At 51.2% G+C, this 19,259-nt stretch overlaps 5 protein-coding genes across 5 annotated transcripts; 2 read left to right on the top strand and 3 right to left on the bottom strand.

Moving 5' to 3' along the window:
* The first annotated feature begins 143 nt into the window (after window positions 1-143).
* Window positions 144-4,171, top strand: N7446_003320 (putative capsular associated protein). The gene is made up of 6 exons (XM_058512069.1): window positions 144-860; window positions 916-974; window positions 1,037-1,356; window positions 1,413-1,826; window positions 1,878-2,030; window positions 2,078-4,171. The coding sequence occupies exons 1-6, from the start codon at window positions 817-819 to the stop codon at window positions 4,082-4,084; spliced, it is 2,997 nt and encodes a 998-aa protein (XP_058377605.1). The 5' UTR covers window positions 144-816; the 3' UTR covers window positions 4,085-4,171.
* A 673-nt stretch (window positions 4,172-4,844) lies between these two features.
* Window positions 4,845-6,085, bottom strand: N7446_003319 (glycoside hydrolase family 16 protein; the record flags this gene model as incomplete). The annotated part of the gene is made up of 2 exons (XM_058512068.1): window positions 4,845-5,903; window positions 5,960-6,085. The coding sequence occupies 2 exons, from the start codon at window positions 6,083-6,085 to the stop codon at window positions 4,845-4,847; spliced, it is 1,185 nt and encodes a 394-aa protein (XP_058377604.1).
* Window positions 6,086-8,040: 1,955 nt separating this feature from the next.
* Window positions 8,041-12,911, bottom strand: N7446_003318 (CORVET complex membrane-binding subunit VPS8; the record flags this gene model as incomplete). The annotated part of the gene is made up of 3 exons (XM_058512067.1): window positions 8,041-12,083; window positions 12,134-12,566; window positions 12,618-12,911. 3 exons carry the CDS (start codon window positions 12,909-12,911, stop codon window positions 8,041-8,043), a joined length of 4,770 nt encoding a protein of 1,589 aa, XP_058377603.1.
* A 1,201-nt stretch (window positions 12,912-14,112) lies between these two features.
* On the top strand, window positions 14,113-15,226 carry N7446_003317 (uncharacterized protein; the record flags this gene model as incomplete). Its single annotated transcript, XM_058512066.1, has 2 exons — window positions 14,113-14,758; window positions 14,853-15,226. The coding sequence occupies 2 exons, from the start codon at window positions 14,113-14,115 to the stop codon at window positions 15,212-15,214; spliced, it is 1,008 nt and encodes a 335-aa protein (XP_058377602.1). The 3' UTR covers window positions 15,215-15,226.
* A 317-nt stretch (window positions 15,227-15,543) lies between these two features.
* Window positions 15,544-18,828, bottom strand: N7446_003316 (DEAD/DEAH box helicase; the record flags this gene model as incomplete). The annotated part of the gene is made up of 9 exons (XM_058512065.1): window positions 15,544-15,575; window positions 15,635-15,749; window positions 15,826-16,246; window positions 16,325-16,771; window positions 16,820-16,981; window positions 17,033-17,204; window positions 17,257-17,725; window positions 17,773-17,955; window positions 18,013-18,828. The coding sequence occupies 9 exons, from the start codon at window positions 18,826-18,828 to the stop codon at window positions 15,544-15,546; spliced, it is 2,817 nt and encodes a 938-aa protein (XP_058377601.1).
* Between the last annotated feature and the right edge of the window lie 431 nt (window positions 18,829-19,259).

The raw sequence follows: 19,259 nt of genomic DNA, 5'->3' as shown, positions 1-19,259 counted from the left end.
AAAATGATACTGCACCCCTACACCGCCTAGTGAAGGATACCGCCTTCCTGCCAGATTCACAAGGCACCCAGTCACCCGACCAACTGCCAAATTTCACCGCCCTAGACCCTGTAAATCACCTGACCTGACCGGCCTTGCCCTTTCCCAATTGGGCCATAAGAGGATGCATGCCGCCATTCCTGATTGAGACTAGCACAAATCTCCTTGCCCCATTCTGTCGTTTGACGCTAACCATCCATGGGTCCGTTCGGCCATCTTTATTTCGATGCATGAACAACCTGGCTGCATTGACGCGTGTCGTTGGCTGTGTTGCCATCTGTAAGCCCCTCACATGGATAACGAGGCTGGTGGTATATGCAATGTCGCATGCAGCCACCCTCTGTGACCTCACGGTCACAAAGTGGGTCAGGAATCAACTAAGGCTTGATTCTGGCCGCTGATCGGCCCGGCATTTCCTGCTGACCAGCCATAACCCCAGAACAACAGCGGCTAATACAAGGAGCTAACAGATCCGGACATTAACCAGTGGCTGGAAATGTCCACTTTGTCGCCATTGGGCAAAGATACAGTGTCCATGCAAGGCCCGTGGTTGATTGCAATGTCCCTAGCCCGCCCGTTGACGCAACCCTAATGGATCAGCACTCCCAATGCCTCTCTGATTAGCCGATCTCAGACCCTTCCACCCTGCCCTCTTGTGCCATGTTTTCTGTCAATCCCCTGAGGCTCCACTACTCTTTGATTTTTCCCTTCTCTTGAAATCAATTGCACGCGATGGCAGGAGACGCTCTCAAGCGGGTATAGACGACCGGGCGCAAGATGGTCCAATTATCCCCCGACCTCGGGTTGAAGGTCTCTGTGGGGTGAGTACTGGCGGGATCACTGTGAAGACACAAGCTTATGATCGCATTCTTGCAGAGTATTCCTTATAAGCTCCCTATTCCTTACCACCTCATACAACACCACATTCGCTTTTGGTAAGTCGCCACCGAGTATGCGCCAGTTCCATTGACTTGACCTGACTGTCGTGTTGCCTCAGATCGCCCTGTTAGTACATCAGTTCTGGTCTGTTTCCTTACCGGGCTGGTCCTCTTGCTATGGGGTCGCTTTGTTCCATCGGGGTCGCAACCATCGTCGCCGACATTCAAACGACCGGGTGCCCCTCTCGCGGAGCAGTATGAGCTTCCCTCACGCGCCTCGACCTCGTCGTTCACATTTGGCGAAACTGAAAGTCGTCCTTCGTTGCGGAACCGATCGTGGTGGATAAAACTAAGTCTATTGGTTGGGCTGGGTGGCTTGCGAGTCGAGTCTTTCCGTCAAGTTACTCGACACAGCGAGTGTGTGCCCTCTGGATATGCTGTATGTGACTGAATAGCTCGGCCATTCGACCTGGACTGACAAAATGTCGCCAACAGTATGCCATTCCGTTCGTTATTTCGCTCTACGACTACTGGCGTAACCAGCGATCGCGACAAGTGGAGACGTATGTTCCTGCGCAGCGATTTCTCAAGCTGCCGCTGCAGGTGACCTACTCGGTTTGCCGCCGGAGCTTCCATTATCTTACACAGAGCCGCTTTAGAGGCGTCATTGCAGCTGCCTTCCTATCGATTAGTGGGCTCCTAGCTTCGTCATTCTCAGCGGGAAATCGCTCGACCTATATCTGTCCTGTGGTGTTACATGGCGCATCGCAAATGCGGTTCTTTAGGATCTTCAATGTGTTTTCAGACTCTGCATTACTGATTGGGATAACTGAGTTATGCCGGATTGGCAGTCAATTCGACGAGGGGCGGAGAAAGCGCACTCTGATGTTCCTTGGAGCTGGTCTCCTTGTAAGTGGCGACATTTCAATTGGGTGCGACGTCTGCTGACATTTCGTTTAGGGTCTTTCTGTGTTCTGGTGTATCTTAGGACTCAAGGTATCAGATAGCTCACCCGAACTCGCTGGGCAACCCACTTTGGATCTCGAATACTCGCGTGGTGCTTTCAGTCAAGCTGTGCTAATGCTGCTCCTGATCTTATCAGCTTGGCATATGGTCAGTCTGTCCAGAAAATCTGCTAAATTACCAACTGACTTTTCTAGTTACCACATTTTGACATTGTTGGTGTGGCAATCATTGGTGGTTTTATAGTTATATACTTCTCTTCTGTCTCGGCCCTTGTGGGTGGACAATCGTCCTACCCATTCATCTCCCTAACACACTCGATTCTCCCGATGGTAGCATCTCTAACGGGCGCCATCCTCTTCCTCCTCGCGCGAGTGGTCCACGACGAAGAATACAAACCCCTTTATCGCACCAACATTGCTGTACAGGTACTTTTCGTCATTCTCTGTGGAATTAGTCTGGGTTTCGCAGTGAACAAGCATCGCGTTTCTCCCATCCACCCAATTGATTTCCTTCTACACGACGGCAGAATTCAGCATGACAATTATATGGCCCAGGCTTCTGTGAGCAAGACCCTCCAAGACGCTGTTGGGGAATACCGGAGTCGTTATAACCAGCATCCGCCACCTGGTTTCGACAAATGGTATCAATACGCCACTAAAAAGTCGTCAGTAATCATCGACGATTTCGATCAGATTTATCACAACCTACTTCCTTTCCGAGCCCTGGCTCCCCAGCAAATACGGGAAATGACATCTCAATTAGCAACCAATCCGTTCAATGATCTCGGCGCCATCAGCATCCGAAATGGCAAGGCTAGAGTGCAAGAAGGGATTAAACCGACGCATGCGTGGATGGTGCAAGGGGCTGCCGACATGATGGAGAACTTTGTCGAGTTTCTCCCGGATATGGACCTGGTGTTCAATTTGAATGATGAACCGCGTGTCGCAGTTCCCTGGGAGAAGATCTCAATGTTGAATCGCCGGGCTCAGATGCAGCAGATGGCCCCCGAAGAGCACGCAGTGAATGCTTGGTCGACGAATAGACTAGAGGGTTGGGGTCCAATCGAACCCGCCGATCTGACCAACACCACCATCTTCACTGATGGTGCGTGGAGAGGTGTCTTCGATCCATATGTGAGCGCTGTATGCCCACCTTCATCCAAGGCACGTTCGCAGAGAATCTGGAACCGCCGTGATATTTGTTTATCATGCGCGGCACCTCACTCCATGGGCCAGTTCCCACTGGACTTCAATATCGCCTCCGATATCTGTCACCAACCCGATCTCGCATTCATCCACGGTCTTCTCATCTCCCCAGCCTCATTCAAAGTCTCGCAAGACCTAGTCCCGGTCTTCAGTCAAAGTGCCCTATCCGGCTTCAACGACATCCTCTTCCCTAGCCCATGGAACTACATCGACAAGGTCAAATACCAACCAACAGACGAACACCCCGACCCAGAATATAGCCACAAGGAAACCTCCCTCTACTGGGTCGGCAGCACATCAGAAGGTGTCAGCCGCTTCGGTGAATGGAAAGGCATGCCCCGGCAGCGCTTTGCCCACCTAATAAACAACAACACGAACAACCAAGTCTCCGTCCTCCTCCCAACAAACGACGGCACAGGCACCTTCCGCTACGAAATAATGGACGGCGCCGCCCCAACCGAAACCCTCCGCCTCCAAACAAACGTCCACCTAGCCGACCCGATCGTCCGCTGCGGCGACTGCGACGAACAAGCCGCCGAAATGGGCACAGTAGGCTGGGCCGACTTCCAAGCCCACTGGTCCCACAAATTCCTCTTCGACCTCGACGGCGCCGGTTTCAGTGGCCGCTTCCTCCCCTTCTTACACAGCCACAGCCTCCCCCTAAAGACAGGCCTGTTCAGACAATGGTTTGACTCCCGCGTCACCTCCTGGCTACACTTCGTACCCGTCGACATCCGTCTACACGGGCTATGGAGTACGCTCGCTTATTTCGCGGGTGTTCCTACTCCGGCAGGCGATCAGGGTCCTGGTGCCGGTGCCCCGCAAGTGCGCATGAAGGCGCATGATAAGCAGGGCAAGGCAATTGCCGAGGAGGGACGAGAATGGGCGCGCAAGGCGCTCAGGAAGGAGGATATGGAGATTTATTTCTTTAGGCTTTTGTTGGAGTGGGGGCGTATCACTGATGATCAGCGTGATGTCCTTGCTTATAAGCCTTGAGTTTGATGCTTGCATGGTTGGTGTTGATTTTGGTTTTAATGTTAATGTCAAATGGTACATACAGTTATTATATGAAGTAACTTATACATGTTTATTTGTATTCGTCCATGGTCCTCAGCAGTATCCATCGACATTGGCGTATATAAAGCCTCCTAGAGGTCTAGACCACGAAATGTATTTCTCTTCTTGTATTTCTCTTCTTGTATTTCTCTTCTTGTATTTCTCTTCTTGTATTTCTCTTCTTGTATTTCTCTTCTTGTATTTCTCTTCTTGTATTTCTCTTCTTGTATTTCTCTTCTTGTATTTCTCTTCTTGTATTTCTCTTCTTGTATTTCTCTTCTTGTATTTCTCTTCTTGAGAATTTCTCCGCTACAAAGTACTACCTCTACCTTACTGAATCCTCCAAGAAATCAATGCAAAGCACATGCGATCTTATTTCTAACGAAGGGAAGGGGTATTCAGAAAACAAAAACCGCGCCCATAAAACATAAACCATAAAATGCGTCGTCAGCCGCAACACCAGATCCCACCATAACCGTTGACTAGCACAGGCATAGGCAAGATAGCAGCGTATAGGAGGGAAAGTCCTTATGCAATCATAACACAGCGAAACCAAGCAAAAAAAGCCACACCTGGAGCTTTTCAACAACAGTCTCTTCTCTTCATCTCATGTCACTCCGCTTGAACGTCATCGCAGACAACAATTCACCGTTCTGTCATGTCAACGCGACACACGATATCGACGTTGATGTCTCACCATCTAGGCGTGGACATGGCCGTGGCCGTGGCCACGACGGTAGTGGTCACGACGGTGCTTGGTCGAAGGACGAGGACCAGGACGGACATAGGGAGCTGTATCACGTGTGGACTGCTTCGAAGACCTAGACTTGTCTCCATGACCACCTCCGTGACCACCTCCGTGACCATCTCCGTGACCAATATCAATATCGACATCAATGTTAATGCCAACATCAATATCCAGCTGACTAGACTCCTGATAGACCTTGAGCGACTTGACACTCCAGTAAGTATCCTCAAAGGCAGAAGGGTTGTTTTGGACATAAGAGTCGCAAGTATCAGCCTTGCCAGCACAGCTACCCTGACCCCAAACAGACGAGTCACCAGCCCAGTCACCACAGAACGTGATATCGAAGACGATCTGCAGATCTTTGAAATGCGAGTTGATGTCGCAGCTTCCGGCGAAGCGTGCGGCGGGTGTACCCCAGTTCGAGGGGACAGGGTTTCCAGAGGTGATATCCGAGGGAACGGAGTAAGAAGGGAAATGCCAGACATTGATAGCAGAGCCAGTCCACTCAGTGGCGTAGACGCCACCGCCAGCATCGTTAAAGCCCGAGCCAAACGACTGCGTGTTACCGTTATCGATAGCGCAGCCAGCGTTAGCGGTCTGGCCGGAGGCATCGACGTAGCAGTCGTCTGTTTCCAGGGTGCCTGTGAAGCCCGAGTTGGAGATTGAGCAGCCGGAGCTGGTGTGCAGAGTCATCTGGTTGGAGGATTGGCCGTTCACGCCCTCGATGATGTCGATCTCGCCGTTATTGGGCCAGTCTGAGCCCAGCATCCAGAAGGCGGGCCAGGTGCCGCAGGCGCTACCGGGCATGTGGGCTAGGTCGAGGATGACTAGGCCATGGGTGTAGGTGTTTGTGCTTTCCAGGCGGACGCTTTGGCGGCCGGGATCGCTGGCGGTGTTCGAGTGGTCGACGCCGATGTAGACGCCGTTGCTGCTGGAGGCGTTGATCAGACCGCCGCTGGATGCAGTGTCGCGGTCGACATAGCTCACAAAGCCATTGGTTGGGTCGGAGTCCTGTGGATATTAGTATATTGTTTATTTGTTGACAACGGTATTTGGATAGGACATACAGTGAAGAAGTTGAACTTGTCAAAGAACGAATCGGTGGAGCCGTAGTCGTCTTTGAGACTGTATTTGGCAGCACTGAGCTGAGCCAACAAGCCAACAGCGGGCAAGAGAGTAGAAAGAACGTGCATTGTCCAGAATGCAGGACGAATGTCGAGATCCGATGTGAGATACGATGCTCAAGCAAGAAAGTGGCAAGTCTGTCAAAGACTTAGGTCGGAGATATATCCAGATATTCCAAAAGAATGCGAGGGTGAATGCACCTCAAAGTAGAAAGGAGTGTATAGCAAAAAGAAGAGAGTGGACAATGGACAATGCAAAAAAGGAGAGACTAGATGGACATAAGTTAATGCCTCAAAAGGTGAGAAGCGAGGGGGACTCCATTCTTATACATGAGACTATTGTCTCCACATATCAGAAAAGAGGAAAGAAAAAAAAAAAAAAAAAAACGAAAAAGAAAAAGAAAAAGGGACCAGGTACGGTCCCTGATCCATCCACCGGATCTCTTCCAGTGACAGGGACCATGTGAGAGATACAAAACGCGGTAAAAGGGCAGAACGGTGGACGTTCACCTGGAGAATGATTTATCCACATGGTTCTCGACCAGGACTATCGACCAGGGACTGATATCCAAGGGTTGACAGTCGGAGTCGTGGAACCGAACCAGAGTACTGTGTAAATCATCGTTGATCTTTCCGATCGAACCGGGCCACCCTGTATATGGGTTATAGCGTAGGAGATGATAGTTAGCATATGGCACAATAGTATAGACCTGCATTGGAAAGTCTATGCAAATGCAAATGCAGATCATTCATTGCCAATATTGAAAAGCGGAAACCTCAAGCGCTGAAATAAACTTTGCCGATGTTTCGGAACCAAAGACGATCACCACGCTGAGGCCGCTCACTCGCTCGGTCAACTTCTTCGCCCTACCCGGACTGAATTAAAGGTCCATCCTGACACTGTCACTGGCTGTGGCCATCCGAGCCGAGCCCAATCAGGGCATTTGACGCCATGCGATGAGTGGCAAAGGGAAGATTGACCAGATGATAGGCCGGAGTCCCTGAAGAAGACGTGGCTACCAAACCTTTCATTCTTCGTTCTTTGGTTCTTTGGTTCTTTTCTTGAGTTCCCTTTTTCCTTGGGGTAAACCTCGGCAAAGAAGACCCGGTCTAGACCTGACAGCTTACAGTCGAATATGAAGTGAAGTCAAAAATTGTCAAGTGGAGTGGCGAGGCGACCGCCAAAGAGTACCTAGACCCCAAGTAACTCCACAGCTGATCTACTACGGCAAGTAACTTCAGCGGTTGTCACACTGCAAAGATACATACACTACAGCTAGTTTGAAATTACGAAGAAAGAGAAATAGAGTTGGCCAGGGACAGGGCCCAATGTATCAGAAGACGATCCCTCTACATCTGAAACAGTATCAGTCCCCTCTGATATCCTCGCCAGACACGTACAATTACCCCCTTCGGTCAAGCGCCAGTAGATCACTACCTAGCAAGATACGGCAGAAGACCCTCTCAGTCCACCTCGCCCGAAACCCGATATATGCGGTCGCAGGTATATTAGAAAGGGTGTTGTGTGCCATGTGCACCGGTGACCAGCAGGGAATGGGGGCTGAGGCCGGGGCTGGGAAGGAGACTGGGGAGGGCGGAGGTACTGGAATGAGTAACTTAACTTATCCTCCCTAGTAGGTTATCAGCTGACACCCCAAGATGTTCAGATGTGCAAATGTCCGGATGTCCGGGGTGTTACATGTACATTGCCGGGGCGGTTGAAATGCCCATTGCAATGAAGCGAGCTGAGTGCGCCGAGCTGAGAACTTGGCAACAAAGAACAGTTGAGACATCGCTTCCTGACGTTATGCCACACTACATGTACATGTACAGATACGATCATGGAAGACAGAAGAAAGAACGCTCAAATGCAATTGCAGGGATACATCCCAGCTAGAAACAAGGAAAATAACAGCGGGCTATACATGCAAGATAATTCACCATGGATATCCCCGAAAGCAAAAATAATAATCATAATCTCCACTCAGTATAGTTACTGTAAGGAAGTCATCCCAGCGCGGCTGCTATGTACATGCCGGACAGAACATCTCGGCCCCTGACCAGTCGGGCGAATGGTCACGCCGAAAGGTTTCAGTGGAGACGCGGGTGCGGGCGCGGGCGCTGACTGCGTCTAGAACACACTGTCTATGGTAGAGGTGTCGACAAGAGAAGACGACGACCGGTGCCAAGGGTGTGTTTCCTCCGACCGATCCATTCGGAGGCCCAGTCCCTGGTTCGGCTGCAGGGTTAGAGTTGGCATGCTCGGCGTCATCATGGCTGTCACCGCGATGGGCGAGTGCATGCGCTGCTGCCGCGCGATCCAGATGGGACGGATGACCGGTGCCCACAACGGCGGCCTTGCCCTTGCCCCTCTCGTCCGGGTTGTAGGCATCCTCGTGCCGCTTGGCGATGCGGCGCTGGTGAGCTTCAGATTGCTTTTCTTGCCACGCGGACCAGTGCGCGTCGCCGACGCTGGGCCCCCAGATGCGTTGGCGGCAGATCTCGCAGACGTGGCCGCGGGGTCGCCAGCCTTGTTGGCGGAGGCGGGTGACTTCATCCACATGGACGAAGAGGTCGCGGTCTAGCATGCCGTTGGCGAGGGTCAGGAGGGATTTCTCGTAGGAATAAGCGGAGAAGATGGAGGCTAAGACGGCGCGGAGTTCGAGGAGGGAGGGGGACCAGGTTGCGGCGCGGGTGAGGAATGCGCGCAGGATGCGGAGGAAGGACACGTCTGTTCGTTCGGAGGTTGAAGTGCCTGCTTTGACAGTGCTGGCTAGCAGGGCTGTGAAGACTTGTTGGACGAGGGATCGGAAGAAGGTTGTTAGACGGCCGCTTTCGCCGCCGAGGGAGGTGGTGGGTTGGGAGGAGACCGTGATTTGAGTGTTGTTTCCCTGCATGAAGGCAAAGACGTTGCTTGCGATGCGGACGACGGCTTCGATGTGGTCGAGCCAGAGGGTTTCATCGAATGCTAGAGGGTGGTCGAGGGCTGCCGCGCCGCGTTTGCCGTTTGTGCTGCCAATTCGTGACTGCTTGCTGGTCTTGCTTTGACCCTGGCAAAGCCAGGTTCCGACGCCTGCATACTTGCTGAGAGACTCAATGAGGTCGTCGATTGCCTCGGCCGTGCTCGCTGAGTCGGGGCTTTCGCGGACGCTCTGGAGAATACCGACCAGACCGGATTCGAGGATGCTGAGATGTGAAACGAGACGGTCAAGCGCCTCGCGCACTTGGCCTTGTCGAGCGAGTAGAATGACAGCGGCATCAATGGCGCCGCTCTCTTCTATAGCGGGGAGCAGCTCTTCTAGGTGGATGTCGCCAACGCGCAGTCCGTCAACGTAATCCGCGACGTGGGTGGGATTGTATCTGCACAGGAGCTGCACATAGCGCTCGATCATCCAGTTCTCGACAGATGACGGTGCATGAGTTTCTGTACTCTGAGCGTGCGGCTCAACCAGTACCAGCAAGTAGTGATACTGATTCTGGGGATCGCCTTCTAAAACCCGCAAAAACGTAGAGTGGGTTTCAGGAGCCAGCTCTTGCATTGTTTGGGCAGTGAGCGTCACATCAATTGAGACAATATCTCGAGCGCGCTGCTTCACCACATCCACCACATCTCGCCTCGACTTCGTGCCGAGCCCGGATCCTGAGCGAAGACAGTCATGCAGACAGGTAAAGATGGACGCACGATCATTCGGATCCTCGAGGTAGGTCATAATCAATTGAGAGTATTGTTTCTCGGATCGATATGTCGACTTGAGAATGCGGAAAAAGCGTGCTTCCTTGAAGAGGGGGATCATGCTCTGGATATCGGGTGGGTGGTAGAAGGACAGCAGATACTCTGCACTCAATTCACAGTCGTCCGCCATATCCGGTTCGGGATACTGGCAGACACGCACCAGAACCTGGTGCAGAGTCGTGCCTGAAAGGAGAATGTACTGGGGGTATTTGGGAAGATTGCGCGCAACAAACATGTCCAGGTAAATGGTATCAAAAGGAGTGAAGAACTCGGCCGTCATAACTTGTAGCAAAATGCTGATCAGGTACTGTCGATTGATCGATACACCGGTGGGCGCCTCCTCGTTCTCGGACTCGTTCAGGAAGCTGTCCTCGAAAGCTTCGTTGAGCATGCTCATGAAGCTAGAGGTATCAAACTTGAGCATGGCCCGAAGTTGGGAAAATGAATCTGCGGTATCGCTAGACGTACCAGATCCGTGACCCGAGAAGAGATATTGGTACAACTCGGTTTTGGCACGCGAGGCTTCGGCTTCGTCCATATCTTCACCGGTGGGATAGATGCGACCTGTCAAGATGAAAGACAGATAGGGGAACATTTTCATCGCATTGTTTTGCCGTCTCATTTCGATCGCATAGTCTCCGTTGACCAAAGGCTCCGTCTGTGTTGGGATTTGACGTAGCAGCTCCTCTAATGGTCCCACGTAGTCCATCAAACAGCGATTCCACACATATATAAAGGCATCGTACAGATTATGCTGCTTGCACAACGTTGTAACCTGGTCAATGTCCATTGTGGTAGTATCCAGGAGACAGATAATCTCCTCCAGACGACCAGCCGAGTGGGTTCCAATGAAATGGTTGATCAAGGCTTTAACCGCTGTGGGAGGTAGCGATCGCAGCGTTCCATCGACGATACGAGGTTCAAGGGCATCCAGGAAGATTCCCACCGAGTCTTGCTCTTCATACCAGTTAAAGACTTCCTCCCAGAGGAACTCCTCATCCGCCATGTGGATACAAGCCGCAATGGAAACCTCTGCTAGTTCCGCCAGCTCCTGGTTATCCAGTCGAGCACTGTTCGCCTCAGCGTTTCGACCGAAAGCATACTTGAGGGATGCAGAGATCATCTCCAAAAGCTTTTCTTGCACAATAGGCTGTCTCATAGCATCCTCTTCGGGAAGCCCAACCGTCAGCTTCTCCGCACTTCCTGTGTAGTAAGATGTTGCCAAACGAATAGCCCCAATGAAGTCACCCGCCTCCATCAACGCCAGTAGTCGGTCGGCCCAATTGGATAGATTGCCGACCAAGGCTTCGCTGTAACCTAGCAAAAACAAGCGACCTTTATAGGAGCGGAAACTCATATAGAAAGCATCGGCTACCACCCCATGCATGGACTCATCTTCTTCGTCAAGCTGCTCCACTAGCGTATGGAGCTGTGAGGAGAAAAGATCGGCGTGGTAGATGTGTCGGTTGGCCAGATCGATGGAATCCGTCACATGCATAGAATAATCCTCAATGATTAGCAGTCGCTGCGTGATCGTGAACACGGCAAGCACCGACCGACTGAGCCACTGGACTGCTACAATGGCTTCGTCTGCCTTCCATCTGCTGCGCGCTTGGAAGACAAGGCTAGGAGGTCTGTCTCGGTCCACAGGTTCATCTGTCTCCGCTTCCGTGACTTCAAGCACTGTTAACACATTTGACCAGCAGTAGACCAGCTTCGTATTTGAAGTCTGACTATCTTTGCCTTTCAATCGAATGGCTGGGAACCATGCCAAAGCTCCAGTCATGGCACTGTGTGCCGGTACTTCTTTTGGTCGTGGTGCCTTGTATTGCGTTTGCGCCACTGGTGTAGTGGACACGATGACCAAAAGATAGGGGGTCAGCATAGCAACAAGGCCCAAAGAATCAGTGGGCTGTTCCACATTGCCGAGCGGCAGGGGAGAGAAAGCGAGGACCGAGCTGGGCTTTCGTCGCCGTGTTTCCTCTAACGAAGGTTGAGGGTATCGACCCAGAATTCGGGTCGATTTTACTGTCCGTCCTACTGCGCCCATTCCTCTTGTTGCCAAGTGCGAAAACGCCATGCCCCGTGTATCAGCCGACACAAGGGCAGTTCGTCTGGTGCCGAGGAACCCTATGTGGATGACCGCAGAACCCGAAAGATGGCCATCAGATATCCGAGTCTCTACCTGTTTGGCCGGAATTGGCGGGATGTGAAGGAATGGCCGCGCTGAGCGGGACATTTCCCATGTAAAGATGTCGCCCGAGTCATGGCCTCCTGCAACCGTGGTGTGGTCCGCAGAGAGTGCTAGAGAAGTAACAGCTCCACATTCAACAGCTAATATTGTCAGTATAATGCACCATCGGTGTAAATAGCATTTGACAAACCTGGTGTGCCAGTTCCAATGATAGTCTTTAAGCTTTGTTGATAGTCGAACACAAGTATAATGCCCTTGGATGTACCAATGACAATCGACGTAGATACAGCTAGGCAAGTCGGCCGTCCGAAGTTGCGCTTCCCAATTTCCGAAAATGCCTGCCCGGTGATCTTCCGCAACTTTGTCCACCGCACGACATCCCAAGGCCCCTGGAGCGGTTCGGTTTCCGTTTCTGGTGTCGCGGAGACCTGGCTGGTGATTGAGGATTGCCGTGAGTGTAGATGCGCTAAAAATGGCGAGCCAGATCTAGACACACTCTGTGGCGAAGATGACAGTCGGGACTGGAAGCGAAGGTCGAACGGACGACGGGCCGGGCTTGGGCTGACCAGCGGAGACCCTCTGAGAGCCAGAGCACTGCTGCTCAAGGAAGACGGGACAGAGCCCTATAATTAATCAGCTTGCTATACAAGTTGCGCGCCGATCGTGTCACTGACATGTAAGGATGGGGAATCGTCGGGGGTTGACCCCGTTCCATCCGCGCTCCTTGATCGAGCCCATTCCGCATTTCGGGGTGGAGGAGTTTCTGGAAGATACGGATCTGCCGGTTCCACCGTCTTCTCGACATCCTGGTCCTCCGCATCATCTAACGTGTTCAATTCATCTTCCGCCGGTTCCTGCGGGGAAGGTAAGGCGTAGTCGAGGGCGCCATGGTCGGGTTGTTGGGGATCGTCTTCCTGGCCCAGGTCAAGCTCATCCTCGCGCGACCAACCCTCACTGCCCTCAGCCATCGAGCTCATGAGCGAGATCTCCGAAAGACCATTGCTCCGTTGTTTAGCTAGGGTGGAGTCGAGGGCGAACCAGCGGTGCGGTGATGCGGCGATGCGGTGTTATGCGGGGAGATCAGCAATTAACTGAAGCTGCGAGAGGAAGGTAGGTAGGTATATGAGAGTTCGGAGGATGTGTTGAGCTTGACGTGTCAAGGAACGGTGGAGATGATGTTCCAATGGATCGGGGCCGTTTTAGGGGAACTCCAGCCACAGGTGGCTGTCAGGGACATCCGCTCTCCGAGATATTCAACTTGGCTTACAACTTACTTTTACTTAGTGGTACTTGATTGTGTTTTATTCTTCTTTGTTTATTCAAGTTGCAGGTCCAGTATACTGTGTCAATCTCTAATGAGCATCCTCTCTCCGCCCGTGTGGATCGCGGTAGAGCTATCAATATCATTCTAACACCTCCACCAGAACAGTATATTGCACAATTTTACATGATGCATGTGCTATACTAATGGAAAATCAGTTGCTTTATGAGAAGACGCACGGCTTCCACTGATTAACTTTACAGATCTGACCAGAACATCAAGTACTCATCAGTTTACACAACTGCTCCAAGCTGATATTTTCACACGTTCTTCATGATCTAGACGAATCTTTATATGACTAGGCAATATATACTTCTACAGCTATCAACACAAACTCTCCCATACCCCTGACTCGAGGTCCTACCACAGGGGCCATTCCTAGCGGGGTCACCAAATGCAACATGGCGGAACTAGCTCGATCACTTGCATGAAGGGAGAATCCCCGAGATTGAATCACAATCAGGTCCGGAGACACCCTTAAGCCTTGGAGGATGACCTCTACTCTGTTTATTGGTGCGGGGGCTGTGGTTACATCGGTCACAAGAGACCGGGATGATATTCATGCCCTATCACCAACCATGAACCTGACATGAGACACGATGGTCAGTCGGGTCTGTTTTTCTGTCGGACTTCTCATTTGGTCAGGGATCGACATGTGGAATGTTGCCGGCATGGACTTATCACCTCTTTCACGGTGGCAGCGGGCTCTCCGGCGTGACCGATGACTGCTACTTATTGATCACGATGGATGCGATACCGTGACAGGGGTGGCAGTGAATAAAGACGTGGAGTAGCGCTCTTTTCACTCTGGCCGCAGGACCAACAGCCAAACGGCGCACCTAGCTACGATGGCTCCGAAACACCAAAGACTGACGCGAGCACTGCTCAGCACGATCCTATTTCTCCAGCCTGTGCTATCAGTGCCAGGAACAGGAACACTGCTACCACGAGCATCGCCATCCTCGTCGGTATCTACATCTACACCGACCCCGTCGGTATCAACGTCAACCCTAGCCGCCGCAACAACCTGCAACGGCCACTCGGAGTATTGCACAAGATCCTACTCAAACATCACCTTCGTCGGCTCGCACGACTCACCCTTCGTCGGACCTCTCCCCCAACAAAACCAGAACATCGAGGTAACAGCCCAGCTGGACATGGGGATCCGATACCTACAAGCACAAACACACCGTTCAGTCTTCGACAAGAACACTCTCGAGCTTTGCCATACCTCTTGTTTCCTCGAAGATGCAGGAACACTCAAATCATTCCTGGAAACAGTGAAAAAGTGGCTAGACGCAAATCCAAACGAAGTCGTCACGCTCCTCCTAACAAACGGAGACTCAGTACCGATCAGCGAGTTCGGCGATACATTCTCTAGCAGCGGTATCAACAGCTATGCATACACTCCCTCCGCAAACCCGCTCTCGATATCTGACTGGCCAACACTGGGAGAAATGATTTCAAGCGGCAAGAGACTAGTCGTATTCCTGGGTATGTTTACATCTAATCATACCAACAATTACGCTCTCAAGCACAACGTCCAGGGCTAAATCATAAGACTATGCTAATCCCTGAATAATAACAGACTACGGTGCCGACACATCAAAGGTAAACTACATCCTCGACGAATTCACCTACTACTTCGAAACCCCCTACGACGTAACAGACTCGACCTTCTCGAGCTGTAAAATCGATCGACCATCCGGCGCCTCGGCTACAGGTCGCATGTATGTCGTCAACCATTTCCTGGATGTCGATATTCTAGGCGTGTTGGTTCCGGACCGTGATAAGGCTGATGCTACCAATGCCGCTACGGGTGAGGGTAGTATTGGTGCGCAGGCGACTTTGTGTGAGGGGTTGTATAATCGTGCGCCGCATGTGCTTTTGGCGGATTTTGTGGATAAGGGGGACGTTATTTTAGCGCAGAATGCTTTGAATGGGTTTTAGGTTGCTTGTGGTTGTGGTGGTTGGTGGGATATATATAGTTGTAACTCGGGATGAAAACATAGTTCTGGCTTAGTATCAGTATATTTCGAAATATTATCTACACTATTACGAAGCCATGAATTTAGTTCGTTACAGCTAGAATGATCTACGTATCAAAAAGACGTGTATAGAAAAACAGGGTTGAGACTTCAGTGTCCATAATCGGATGCAATTCACAACATAAAGTCCAGTCCAAACATATAGCAAAAGTCAATGGTTATCTAAATGCCAATGCTATCCATATAACTCCTAATATGCAAGATTCCAAAATTTGAACAAAAAGCCAACACTCAATCCTCCAATTCAACCTGCATTTCCCGATCTAGCTCGACAACATCAGCACGTACCCATATCAACATGCATAACCAAACAAATACTCACCCCAGATCTTATTAGCATGAGAAATAATAGTCTCAGCCCTAACCAACAACTTCGCCGCATAGCGCTCCGAATCAGCAGGCGAGAGCTGATTCTTCTGCGCCTTACGAGGATTAACCTAACCCCGGAACTAAAATCAGCACCAGATCAAATCATCAAAGCCCACTATACGAAACCAAAGCAGTTGAACTTACCATCATAAGAATAGGCACCAAATCCTTAGCCTCGGCCTCGGCCAAAGCCCTCAAATTCCTAAACCCATTCTCCCGAAGCAATCTTGCCGTCCAACTCTTAACAAAAGTAACCTGAGCCATCTCGAGCAGGTCTGCACGCGCACCAGCCTCCAGCCTGTCACGCATATGATCCAGCACGGCGGCCATCATACCCCAATTCATGCGTTGGCAGAATTTGACGATTCCCGCCGCGAAGCCGTGGCATTGTTGGGCGAGGGTTTGGACTGTGCCGCGGGTGATTTTGTAGCGGGATGCTATTGTCGAGAGGGGGGTTTCGTTGCTTAGATCGCGGAGTTGGAAGGCTGTGTAGGCGCGGCGGTAGATGTGGGCTGTTTTTATTTGGGTTGGGTTTGTTTCTTTTAGGGAAGCGCCGGATTGGACCCTGAGTCGATGGTTAGCATGGGTTGTATGGGTTTGAGGAGATACTATAGAGGGAGGGAAGGGATCGGTGGATGGGTACATTGTATTCACGAAGCCGGGTTGGACGCCGACAAATTGTAGGGCTCGAAGACCGCTCTCGTCTAGTCGGTCTAGCTGGTCTCGGAAGATTTGCCAGTCGATTGGTGTGTTCATTGCTGCTTGGAGAGGGGTGAACATGTAGAAGATGTGCATGTCGCCGTCCATGACGAAGGCTTGTAAGGCTCTCTTTAATTCTTCGTGGATGAATAGCCCATCTTCAGGGGAAAAGGCCGAGGCCACGATTGCCTGTCCTAATGGTGTGGATCCGTATGATTCATCTTCTCGGAAGATGATGAGTTCTTCATCAAGCAATTCCTGAAGTGCAGATTTCATAATGGTGTATGCAAGTTTTTTGTCCACAGTTCGGAAAAGGAGCGTGCATCGAACGTATTCTTTGATTGCGTCGCAGCCTGATACCAGTCCTGTTGCTATGGCTTCCAACAGCGCCCTTCCAAGATGTGAGTAAAATACCAAAGGCCGAAGAAGCGAGACACACCTTTTTAGACCTCTTTTCTCTGGTGCCAAGCAGCTCTCGATGGCAGGCATGTCAGCATCCAACAGGTCGCATACGGCTTGCATGTCGGCTTTAACGCATATCAAATAGGTCTCGCCGGTTTCGTCCTTGCCTTTGCGTCCCGCACGTCCACACATCTGTCGACTGTTTCTGTCAGCTTCCTCTAATTAACTTAAAGGGAAAGGTGGCTCATACAACATTGCCGGGCCTACTAGCTCACGGCCCATTCGTGCCCCGTTGATAATGACTCGCCTTGCGGGAAGATTTACTCCAGCTGCAAGACTACATGTGGCCACGAGGACTCTCAGTACGCCCTGATCATATGCCTGTGCAATAAGTTCACGCTCTTCCGTTGTCATACCGGCATCTAAAGAAAGGTCAGTAAAATTGCGTTTGATCCTAGATGATGGGATACTCACTGTGAAACCCCGTTCCCCTGAGAATTGTAGTCTCAAGGACTGGATCTAGGCCACATGCAAGGCTCCGCAGGTCAGCAAGAAGATCCAGTCGTTTGTTCATTTCATCTGGTTCTGCTGGCGGCATTGCTTCACCGATGGTAGCAGCTTGGTTTTGGCACGCTTGGCGACTGCCACAAAATACCAATACACCGAACCCTGCGGCTGCAGTTTCGACTGCCAAAGCTACCGTGGCATTCGTAGCTGAGTTACTGAGCTGTTTAAAACCGGAAGGTTCAATGACTCGATGTGGAGGGATTGTATCAGTCACGGACGCAGCAGCAGTCAGCTTGGATGCTGTTTGGAAGAGCTGTCTTGATGTTGCAGCTGGGTAGATGGCATTCTCGTAGACTAGGTATTCGTCGATGGGAATTGGTCTGTACGTGGAAATGTAGAATTTGGCGTTCATCCACTCCGCCAACATTTCAGTGTTCTATAATCCAGTTAGAAAAGCCATCCCTAATGGGAAAAAGCACATACAGAGAGTGTGGCACTCATGCCAACGATTTGGATATCCTGTTGGAGCAATAACAGCTTGGTAACCATGAGTTCCAAGAGATATCCTCGATGCTCATCGTCGAGCATATGTAACTCGTCAAGCACAACGACCCCCAGATCACCAATGCTACATTCCTCGATTGCAGTGTTTATCAACGAGTTAGCCTAGGTAGAAAAGATCATCAGAATTCCGCAGCAACACCTGTCACAAAGCATACACACCTTTTCTATCGTACAAACAGCAATATCAGTATCAGCCCAAGTAGCCGTCGTCCGGCTTCCACCAAAGAATCCGGTAACGCGGATATTTTTCTGAGCACGCTTCCATCGCCTGCGAGGAAACGAAGAGTCGTCATCTTCTTCATCTGGAATATTTTTCTCCACATCTTGAACAATTCGCCTCATCCACTTCAGCTTCTCTTGTACCAAAGCGACATAAGGCAAAACGAGGAGTGCTTTGCGCGTTGGATTCTCAATGATCCGCCTCAAGAGCAACACATCCGCAACAAGCGACTTGCCTCCACCCGTCGGAGCTGTGTAAACCAAGTGTCGTTCACCACAGAGCAGACCTTTCGCCAATAAACATGACGCCTGCCACGGGTAGATATTGGAGACGCCCAATGCGGCAAAATTGGCAGTAAGGGACAGCGGCAGACCATACTTCGGATTCGAGAGTGACAGCAGGGGATTTTGACTAGATCCCGGGGCAGAAGTACTCACACTCCTCTTTTTCTCCTCGTCTGGTGATGTCTCACCCGCGCCTGCGCCGGGATGGATCTTGCTGGCAGTAAAGCGATTCGCGGGGGCGGTTAGTAAAGCCCGCGCTGATTCCCACGGTGAACCCACCAAGATGTCAGCATTGGCATTTTGGCCTTGCCCAGAACCGGTCGCTTGCTTGACGACTGGACCTGGATTGAGGTCGGGAGTCTGCTCGATTTCTGGTGGTCGCTTATGGCCTGCCACAGGCGCTAACTGATATCCTCGGGCGATATCAATGGTGGTCTGGAATCCGCGCGACTGGATGCCCGATTTCGACATGCCTGAAGCATCGGTCCATAGGAGAGATGTATTTCACTCTTTTGTTTGTTATTTGTTATTGTCGTCACGGGTGTTGAATCCCGGCCTGAGGCAGGAGAGTTAGTCAGCCGAGCTAATCCGGACATCGGGAGTGTTCCTGTTCCTGGATCGGAGATGTGATTCTTTCTATGTTCAACCCCTTGCACGAGTTTTCCCCGTAGCAATAATCGCACCAAGACACCCCTATGGCTATTAGCTCTTAAAGCTAGGCTACAAATTTGAGACTCATTGTAGCCTGAAACGAGTGCACGTCTATATATCTATTCGGGACAACAAATGCCTAAGTGGGATCTGGGCAAGCTGGCCAACGTTGTGTTCTACCTAGTCTAGACATCTCGAACAGGCAGCAGTACTCCGTTGTACTGTAATCCGGAACACACGGTCTAAAAAAA

Source organism: Penicillium canescens, assembly GCF_028828765.1.
Source record: "Penicillium canescens strain IBT 15451 chromosome Unknown utg000002l_segment0_segment0, whole genome shotgun sequence".
In the NCBI taxonomy this organism is placed as follows: Eukaryota; Fungi; Ascomycota; class Eurotiomycetes; order Eurotiales; family Aspergillaceae; genus Penicillium; species Penicillium canescens.
The sequence above is the reverse complement of the archived record's forward strand: the minus strand, read 5'-3'. Positions and strand labels throughout refer to the sequence as shown.